The sequence below is a fragment of the Lepisosteus oculatus genome, chromosome 2 (assembly GCF_040954835.1).
Source record: "Lepisosteus oculatus isolate fLepOcu1 chromosome 2, fLepOcu1.hap2, whole genome shotgun sequence".
Classification (NCBI taxonomy): Eukaryota; Metazoa; Chordata; class Actinopteri; order Semionotiformes; family Lepisosteidae; genus Lepisosteus; species Lepisosteus oculatus.
This window is the reverse complement of record NC_090697.1, coordinates 11,732,330-11,742,553: the sequence shown is the minus strand read 5'-3', so window position 1 is coordinate 11,742,553 and position 10,224 is coordinate 11,732,330. Positions and strand designations below refer to the sequence as shown.

General features: G+C 44.5%; 1 protein-coding gene across 1 annotated transcript; it reads left to right on the top strand.

The window, feature by feature from the left end:
* Positions 1 to 5,478: 5,478 nt before the first annotated feature.
* rrm2 (ribonucleotide reductase regulatory subunit M2) lies at positions 5,479 to 9,617 on the top strand. The gene is made up of 10 exons (XM_069197200.1): positions 5,479 to 5,757; positions 6,037 to 6,111; positions 6,506 to 6,646; positions 7,235 to 7,351; positions 7,492 to 7,625; positions 7,930 to 8,024; positions 8,135 to 8,268; positions 8,598 to 8,702; positions 8,788 to 8,901; positions 9,218 to 9,617. Exons 1-10 carry the CDS (start codon positions 5,665 to 5,667, stop codon positions 9,368 to 9,370), a joined length of 1,161 nt encoding a protein of 386 aa, XP_069053301.1. The 5' UTR covers positions 5,479 to 5,664; the 3' UTR covers positions 9,371 to 9,617.
* The last annotated feature ends 607 nt before the right edge of the window (positions 9,618 to 10,224 follow it).

The window sequence follows — 10,224 nt, the reverse complement described above, 5'->3', positions numbered from 1 at the left end:
GATGCTGCTCATACCAGGAAATTGAATCTATTTTCTTATGTCAATTGGAATTTTTACAACTTACTGTGTACATTTTACTTCTATTGTGGCTTGAAACGCACTCATCAGTACTGATTCTTTCTAACTCGGGAATATAAAAACAGCATTGCAGTTCCCCTTTAACATCAAGACAACATTTATATTCCACTATTTTTCATGCCCTAAAATACCAATCATCAACAACATCAACAGCCCTACAGCCTTCAGAACACGTTTCCCAGCCACATGTCTTACCAAACATTCACAAACATCTTGTAAAGTATTCAGGAATTTATTATTTTTTGAAAATAAAAACATTCTTTTTAAAATGAGCAGGCGCTTAAATGTCAGCCTTTGTTTCTTTTTGGAAATACGAGTTAGAATTAGTGTTGACAAAGCTGCTCTGTTAAGTATGAAGGCTCTGAAGATTTAGGAGGCGGGAAACAAAAATGGTGTCTAATATACTGTGTCAGAACAAATCTTCTCTTCTGTAGGGAGCACAGACTACTTGACCTTTAAGTGAATTGCTTCGTAACAGCAATTCACTTAAATTTACAACCACCTTTTGTTTGTTATTATCTGTACTAAATCTCATCAATTGCTGAACTAAAGAAAAACATCACACCTTTCTGAAATACTCCTCCTTGTATATTTCTTGGAAATTCTTCTAAAACATTTAAATTGTACTGAAATAAAAGAACTTTATTTTTATTTCTTGGATAAGGGATTCTCGTTGGGTAGTTCTGGAACAGACAGAAGTGCTTCCATGCGATCTTCTGGCTCTCTGTAGGTGAGTCAAGCTACAGCTCTGGCATGACTCTGCACTCATCTGTTTCTGCTACTTCCCCAGTAATTAATGTTGTGGAGAAACAAAGACTTTAATCACTGTCATTACTGCTGGCAATGTTTAAGCAGATTGGTTATGATTAAAAGGGACTTGTGGAAAAAGAACACTGCTTTTCTCATGCAAAGTAATATTCTCTGATTTTTGGACTGACACCTTCCTAGTATACTGTATGTCACAGAACATAATATAATGGACACAGAAAAACAGGCGAGCCCTGTCCTCTCTTACAAATGCAATGTAAAAGGTTTAAGTGTATTTTTGAGCTTTTTAGAGCCAAGAATTGTGTTAAAATAAAAATACTGTATTGCTGTTACTGTACATTACTGCACAGCTGCTACAGAGATTCCAGTTTCTGCCAATCACAAGGTCAGCAAGAAGGACAAGCTGGTGCTTCGAGATCCATCAGGATCGTATGATCTCAAACAAGTCCATAAACAAAATCACATCTTAGCATAAAATCCATCCAAATCCACTGGAAAGGTGCTTACTCCATGTAAGGGACATGGAAACCTGCTGTCTGCTCCAGGAACAGAGCCCACAAGCGTGGGATCAGCCCTTCACTTCGCACACGCAAGGATGGATTTTAGAGACAACATCTAGATCTGCCAGAATGTCCTCAGGAGGTGAGAGGATATTGGAGGACCCCCACAGAGACCAACACAAACACAGGGAAATACAGCGGCTCCACACAGGCGGTCCTCCAGTCGGGAATCAAACCCATGACACATGAGCCTGTAGGCCATACCACTATGCCACCCTGGTAGCAGGATAAAACAGGATTCTCAAGTTCAAGTTGAAGTTCATGATGATTTGTTATTCAAGCCATATACAAGTATACACTGGAACGAAATATCCTTCCTCCTGGTCCACTGTGCAAATGCAGACAGGACACTGACATAGACAGGAGGCACATAGTGCAAAGTGCAAATATTGCAAATTACTAAGGCAAATACATAATACAATAAACACAAAAACACTGGGGGGTGGTTAAACTGTTTCTGGAACTGGAGTGGGTGCAAGTAGATTCCAGGGTGTTGAGAAGCCTGACAGCCTGCGGGAAAAAGCTGGTACAGAGTCTGGTGGGGCTGGCCCATATACTGGGATATCTTTTCCCAGAGGGTGGGAGGGCAAAGAGTTTATGGGAGGGGTCATCTACTATACTGGGGGCCCTATGTAAGCAGCGTTTGTGATGGGTGACAGAAACGAAAGGGAGGGAGGCTCCAATGATCTTGTCAGCTGTTTCCACAGTTTGTTGCAGGGTCTTGCGGCCTGATGTGTTGCAGTTCCCAAACCAGACAGTGACACAGCTGGTCAAGGAGCTCTCAGTGGTGCTTCTGTAGAAGGTGGGAAGAGTGGGCGGGGGAAGGTTTGCCCTCCTCAGTCGCCGCAGGAAATAGAGACGCTGCCGTGCTTTCTTGGCTAGGGAGGTGGTACTGAGGGACCAAGTGAGGTCATCTGTGATGTGCACACCAAGAAACCTAGTACTTCCACCCGTCTCCGCAGGGGAGCCGTTAATGTACAGTGGGGAGTGATCAGCGTGAGCCCTCCTGAAAACAATTATCATCTCTTTTGTTTTATTTACATTAAGAGACTAGACCATAACTGATCAGCCTATATTCCCACAGCAGTACCTATTAGGAAAGTTCAGGTACTCTGACACGGTACTGATTAGCCATAGATTTCTCATGGCATATACTATAAGTTTCCTATATTCTTCAATATTCTCAAATATCAGAGAAACAATCCGCAAGCCATGAAAAACGATTAAGTTCGGTTATTATTACAATCAAAATGAATCCCACGGAACTTGACAGGGCAGAAGAGACCATTCTGTCCATCCAGTGAAGCCGGCTGCAAGTAGCTGATTGATCCAAGGAATCCATCCAGCCGGCCTCTGAAAGGAATGAGGGTCAGCTCCAGTGACATGACTGCACAGCCTGCTCCAGGGACCCCTTACGATGCATTTCCCCTTAGTCTGCGTTTGTGTTCCCTGGTTTGTGTTTCAGCAGCTATATCACCCTGCAGCTCACAACTGGCCATCCACTGGGGCTCAGCAGGTGGGAGCCTGGCCAGTACCTGGATGGGAGACCTCCTGGGAAAAACTAAGGTTGCTGCTGGAAGAGGTGTTAGTGGGGCCAGCAGGGGGCGCTCACCCTGTGGTCTGTGTGGGTCCTTATGCCCCAGTATAGTGACGGGGACACTATACTGTAAAAAAGCGCTGTCCTTCAGATGAGGTGCAAAACTAAAGTCCTGGCTCTCTGTGGTCATGAAAAATCCCAGGGCGTTTCCTGAAAAGAGTAGGGGTGTTACCCTGGTGTCCTGGCCAAAATACCCCCTGGCCTTTACCACTCATGGCCTCCTAATGATCCCCATCCATGAACTGGCTTCCTCACTCTGCTCTCCTCCCCACTGAGAGCTGGTGTGTGGTGAGCGTACTGGTGCACTATGGCTGCCGTCGCATCATCCAGGTGGGGGCTGCACACTGGTGGTGGTGGTGGAGGGGAGTCCCCATTACCTGTGAAGCACTTTGAGTGGAGTGTCCAGAAAAGCGCTATATAAGTGTAAGCAATTATTATAATTATTATAAGCAAGGCATATTGGTATACAGTACAATTATTGGTCGAATACCATCAGGCCCTGGTGAGTTGTTGAGTTTTTAAGTGTTTCTAGCACGGCAAACAGCGGAGCGATTACATTAACAGTTCTCGCTGGACTAACCTTCTTGCTCAATGGTGAATGAAATGGCTCCCCCCGGCGGCAAGGAATGGCAACTGCAATCTAGCCTACTGACGGCATTGCATTTAAAGTTGAACATTTGGCCTAATAATAATAAACTTGTTATATATATATATAGCGCCTTTAAAAGTGGTTTATCAAGCGCTTTGAGAAGCGGCCTAGAGCAGCTGACGGTAATCGCCTGTAATAATAATAATAACAATAACAACAATAATAGCGTTGAGTAGCTAATGTTATGCTTTGTTAAAATCTACATTATATTTAGTTTCATGCATTTAATTAATCGAGGTTCTTTCTGTTGTATTGTACGGCGAAATCGTAATGAAAAAATGTCGGTAGTTCTGAAGCCAAGACAAAACCCCACGGGCTGCCCGAAAGGCCTAACCGTACTTTCGGTGCTTTAGTTTAACGTGTTTCCAGCACGTAAGGACACTGCGATACAGAACATGACACATGCAATATGAAATAAAGATGATCGTGTAAATAACTCAAAATGCTACCAGAAAACAAGTGCGTATTGACCTGATCCTCCACCTTGTTGTGACTACTCATAAGTTTAAAAAAAGTCTTCGAGGTTTAAGACTATATACATACTGTACCCGAAACGCATTTGTTTTCCACGATGTTGAAATTCGTGACACTTGAAAGAGACTGGTTGTCTTTTAAGAAATAGTTCTGTAACTGTTGTTTTAACCCAACCTTTACTCGTTTGTCCACGGGTCGAGGTGATGCAGAGCATGACTGAGGATCGTTTATTCTAAATAAGTTACTACAGTAAATAACTGTTTGGCGTCGAATTTCACAAAGCAAATTCGGCAATTGTGGAGTATGTTTTTTTTATTATTCACAGTTGGATTAGTTGCACGATTTGTCCTAACAGTCAACTATTTCTCGACTGCTTTGCGTCTGCTTAAACAATGTTTTTCAGTTCCGCTTGGATTACATTAACTGTATGTGAAGTTAAACAACCACAAAGTATTTTCCTTACCCGATTGATTTGACAAGCTATATATATATAGTATGCACCGGTAAGACATTTAAAATTATTTAGTATAACGTGCCCGTTGAGGCCTGTTTATGTATATTGGACAATATCAGGAAATGCTTTCACGAGAAAAAATATATTATTGGATCCCATCAGTACATAAACTACATTAGTAATATATTTCTGAGGGCTATTCATATATCTTATTTTTTACTTAAAAGTAGAAATCGGCTACATCGGATGTCGATGTTTTTTTAACATTTTAGCGGAAAACTGCGTTAGGTTAATTTAATAATTACCCCCTGCTTCTTCACAGATAAACACAATAATAACAGTTCAAAAGTGATTCAATGATGAAGTGCGGATGTTTTTCACAAAACGTACTAAGATTTAATTTCATCATCTTTTAACAATGCAAGTTATTAAACTTAGTAAACGTCCGACATCTTTTAAAATACAAACCGATGCTTTCCTGATGGCTTCGTTAATACAACAGTTGCCTTTTTATGCCATATGTTTAAAACAACAGTTTTATAACATCCTTAGTTTTATTAGATAATATTTAAATTGCATTGTGTAACTTTTTAGCGCGCCTTTTCATCCAGGTTACGAAACATTTCCCGTCAAAATGACGAATACCTCAACAACCCACAATCCGATTGGCTACGGGCTGTGTGCGTCAGCCTCAGGCCTCTCTGATTGGCTGTGTGCCGAGCGCTGCACGTGGTATTGTTTTGATTGGCTGTTGAGTTGTCTTCATTTTACGCATATCTTATTGGCCATCGGCGCTGTCATTCATCCTAAGACTGATTCTATTGGCTGTGAGCTCTGCTTTCTTGCTGATTGGCTGTACGGATTCCGGCGCCAACAGTTGAACAGATAAATTCACCGAGAGAAACAACCTCCTTTATTCCCCTCTTCGGCATTTGTAGTGCAGGTTTAGGGTGCAGTTGCTAGACTTCGTCGTTTTACACGATTAATACGAACCTTCGGAGTTTATTTTAGTTCGTCGTTTTAAGATCGTCGCTTAGTATTTCGTTTTTTTTTTAAGAACTCTTCTTCATCCCGGCAAACAAAGATGCTTACCGCTCGTTCTCCCCTCTCTGCCAAGAATGAGAAAGTGATCGTTTCCAAGATGAGTGCGGCTTCTTTAACAGACAAGGAGAACACGGTAAGTACTTGCATAGGTGCTGGCAAGCGAGGTATGTACTCGCTGGTGTAAGAGAAGCTCACGTCGTGTAACCCAGATCGGTTTTTGTCTTATGGCGGCGCTTATAAAAAAAACAACAACTTGGTGCTGGTAACTCCCGGTGCGCGCACTAAGGCTGCATTTATATAGACTTAAAAAAAACTGTGTGACTTCAGATTAGAAGCAACCCGTTATCTTCTAGTCAATTGTTGAGCGGGTTGGTGACTAACCGGGATTATTTTGTCCCTCTACTCGAATAAGCCTCCGAGCCTCAGCAGTACCAGGGTTTTGGCGTCCAAAACGGCGAGGAGGATCTTCGAAGACGCTGGGAACGAGGTGAGGCTGTTAAAAGATGTTGAAAACCTTCTCCTGTGTGTGTGGGGTGTTGGCGCCAAACGCAGCGCAGCTCTGCCTTGTGTGGTTATGGGAGGGGGAAGGAAATCGCTGCGCGGCGCTTTTAGACTCGGCGAGTAACTCGCTGGTCCTCTGTTACTGACGGGTAGGTGCGGCTTCAGGATATTTTTTTTCACTCCGGCGTCTCGGCCTAAACGTCGGCTTCCCGCGGTATGTCCTCTTTAGTGAGGTCCTCCGTGTGTCCCGGGAGCTCCGGGCTTGAAGTCCTGGCCGGCTCTCGGCTAGCTCAGCCCCCTCCCCCCCGGGTGTACAACCGCGGGGTGACGTGCGCCCGTCCCCCGTTTAAGTCGCTTCATTTCGTTTCCTCTCGCTGAAGCCCAAAGCGGAGAAGAGGACCGTGGAAGACGAGCCCCTCCTGAGAGAGAACCCTCGGCGGTTTGTCATCTTCCCCATCGAGTACCACGACATCTGGCAGATGTACAAGAAGGCCGAGGCCTCCTTCTGGACCGCGGAGGAGGTTGGCGTTTAATGCTCACTGTGTCCTGGGTGTCCGCCTTAATTCCGAATCGCTCTGCGATGTTGGTTATAGTCCTGTGGGTTTTATGGGGGGCCTTATTGATGAAGACCTGTCAGGTTCCTAATTAAGCAACTGATTAGTCCAAGTCGCTCAGGGCAAGGATGAAAACTACATAGAAATCCAGGGACAGCCATTTCAAACCCCCTGCTTTAGGTACTATGGGGAATATTTTAAACAGTGTTGCGTATTCACTGGTACCTGAAAGAAATCCTAATCCGTTTATCTGAGACCACCTGTTTAAACAATTTTGCTTAGCTTTGAGCTTAATAAACAATTCTTAAACTTGTGCTTGAGTGGGGGGGAAACTTGCATTCCGCAAAGAGGGTGTGACCTACAGTTGCAGGCAGCAGTGGTGCAGTTCTCCGTCTCTGATGGTATCCACCAACTTAGTCCCATGTGGAACTGCTTAGTTCACCACGAGTATACGGACCCCTTTCCTGGCAAGTGGTGTAGGAATGTGATCAGTCTTCTGCAGCTGTGTCGTTCGAAGGCCGTCGAGAGGTGTCTAATCGCCTGTACTTTTGCCAGGTGGACCTCTCCAAAGACCTCAAGCACTGGGAGTCCCTGAAGGACGAAGAGCGGTACTTCATCTCCCACGTCCTGGCTTTCTTCGCCGCTAGCGACGGCATCGTTAACGAGAATCTGGTAGGATCCACAACCGCACCCTGCTCTAGATGTTTTGTTTCACAGTTGGCATTTTTCATATCGGCAGGAAATGTCTGTAAGTGCGTGCAGACCCCAGACCAGATCCTCCTGTTTCATTCAACTCTTTCTCCCCCCTCCAGGTGGAATGCTTTAGCCAGGAGGTTCAAGTGACTGAAGCCCGTTGTTTCTATGGCTTCCAAATCGCCATGGAGAACATCCACTCTGAAATGTACAGCCTGCTCATCGACACGTATATTAAAGACCCCAAAGAGAGGTCAGTACAGCTCTTGCCTCTCCTCTGGTACAACCTGCAGTTGTACACCCAAGCCAGAGTTATTGGGCTGCAGTTCCTGCTGATGCTGACCCATTAAACAGGCCACACAAGCCCCAGTTAGTAGTTAATTGATCCCAGGGTAGCTTGTTTTATACTCCACTTAATGACCAAAGTTGTGCACTGTTATCAGTGACACTCCAAGCACTTCTTGCTTTCAGTTGCTCCCCATGTTGACCTAGAAGATGTAGGTCAAAATGTGCTTTTGCCAACTGGTCTTGTATTGAAGGTTTTGTTCTTTTTGCAGGGAGTTCCTTTTCAACGCCATTGAGACTCTGCCCTGTGTGAAAAAGAAGGCTGATTGGGCTCTGAACTGGATTGGAAACAAAGATGCTGTATATGGTATGCAAGGTTTATTGGGAGACGTGCCTGTTCTAGCACAATGATCTGCCTTAAACTGTCACTTTTCACACCTGTCCAATCTCATTGTTTTTTTTTTTTTCCCTGTACAGGGGAGCGTGTTGTGGCCTTTGCTGCAGTAGAAGGTATCTTTTTCTCTGGGTCATTTGCTTCCATATTCTGGCTGAAGAAGAGAGGCCTGATGCCAGGCCTCACCTTCTCAAACGAGTTAATTAGCAGAGATGAGGTGAGTTTTTTCTTCCGAGAGCCTGTTTATTCCCCCCCAAATCCACAACCATAATCTATATGCGTATTCCTAGTCTATAGTGACATTAGCATGCTTATATAGGTCTCTCTGTTCCTTCGGCTTTGCTCCTTTGCTTCTGGATTATGCATAGTTATTCCGACCTGTGAGCTGTCGGTTAGATGCCTTTCTCAACAGTGGTGCTCTGCCTAATTCAACCTGCAAGTTTCTTTTTAGGATTCCAGACACCTGCTGTACAATAGCACACAAATTGTACTCCATCCAATGCTAGCAAATGAATCATGCAGTCTTGGTTTTTTTTTCTCTCCTAGGGCCTTCATTGTGACTTTGCCTGCCTCATGTTCAAGCACTTGGTACACAAACCCTCCGAAGAGAGAGTCCGTGAAATCATTGAAAATGCCGTCCAGATAGAACAGGTGTGTTCCCTTCCGTTAACCCGGGCTGGGATGTTATTTTGTTCTGTTGGCTGATCCCATGTGTTTTTTTTTTTTTATTGTATAGGAGTTCCTCACTCGAGCTTTGCCGGTGGACTTGATCGGCATGAACTGCACTTTGATGAAGCGGTACATTGAGTTTGTGGCGGACAGGCTGATGCTGGAGCTGGGTTTCAGCAAGGTAATTCCTTCCACTTGTCTAGTGCTTTACTGGTCATTTTCCGTTGCGAGTTGCAGGGTGGTATGGCTGCTGACAGCACTCCTTGACTATGAGGAGCTGTCTGAAAGCTGCCCTTAACAGGTTTTGGCACTTATTTTGTAAATGGCAATTTGTGTCATGATGTAAAAGTCTGTTTTAACCCATTTTACAAATCTGGGTAAAAATTTACTATTTGTTTGCCAGTGTTTACTGCAGTGCTCAGTTTAGCTTACTAAACTTTAAAGCTCGAGTTTATAGCCTTATGCTGCTCTTCAGTGAAGTGCAACTGTCTCCACAGATCTACAGGTCTGAGAATCCTTTTGACTTCATGGAAAACATCTCCCTGGAAGGAAAGACCAACTTCTTCGAGAAGCGCGTAGGGGAGTACCAGAGGATGGGCGTCATGTCTGCGCCGACGGACAACACGTTCAGGCTGGATGCCGACTTTTGATGCGGACGAGCGCGATGGGTGATGGGACTGTATGCATTAGCGCATCCACAGAGACGGGACCGATGCCCAGAGACGCCTCTGTTCCCGTATCGCTTGTGTGTTGCCGTGAAATAGGCCACTAAAGCAGACCGTTTTGCACAACCTCCCTGGAAACGTGTCAAAGGGATTCAATTGTACAGTTTTTAATGTTTTATGTAAATGGTTATAGTTTTATATTGGCTTTATAATAAAGGCTGTTTAGAAATTCCTTCTGGGTTTAAGGATCTGTGTCAAGCCTATGCTCCTTCCTCAAGGATACAGAGGAGGTTCTGTACCTGACTTTACTACACTGTGGTTATAGTAAGAACCTTTCAGTTTAACAGGACATGGGTATTGGGAGGGCTAGTACACACCAGTTAGTACAATGCAGTGATGTTTTGTAAAACGTCTTGCAGATGGGAGTATCGGCTCCACTTCTTCCAGTGGAGCTGATGGCAGAGCACCCTTCCAAGTCTGTAGTAATAGTCCTGCCACTCAAGGCTCCCAGCACTCCCTCCTTCTAAACAGTCTCCGTTTTCTCCACTTGTACCGTCTTGCCTGGTCTCTTGCCTACAGGAGGTTCCCAGTAAGAACACTCAATGCTGCTTTTTTATTTAGGCGGTTTACTGCAGCCTTCTGATCCACTGTGGTCTCGGATCTATGCTTACCACTTTGTGCTCTCAAACGTGGCAAAACAGGTGTAACATCCTGCACTGCTTCAGACTTTACAAGTTGTATGATGACTAAATCTTAATCTGTCCTTCGCCTCAACCCAAGAGCTTTTGCGCTAAGAACTTGAGAGTTTAAAAGCAAGTATATTTTAGCCTCTGGGTCCG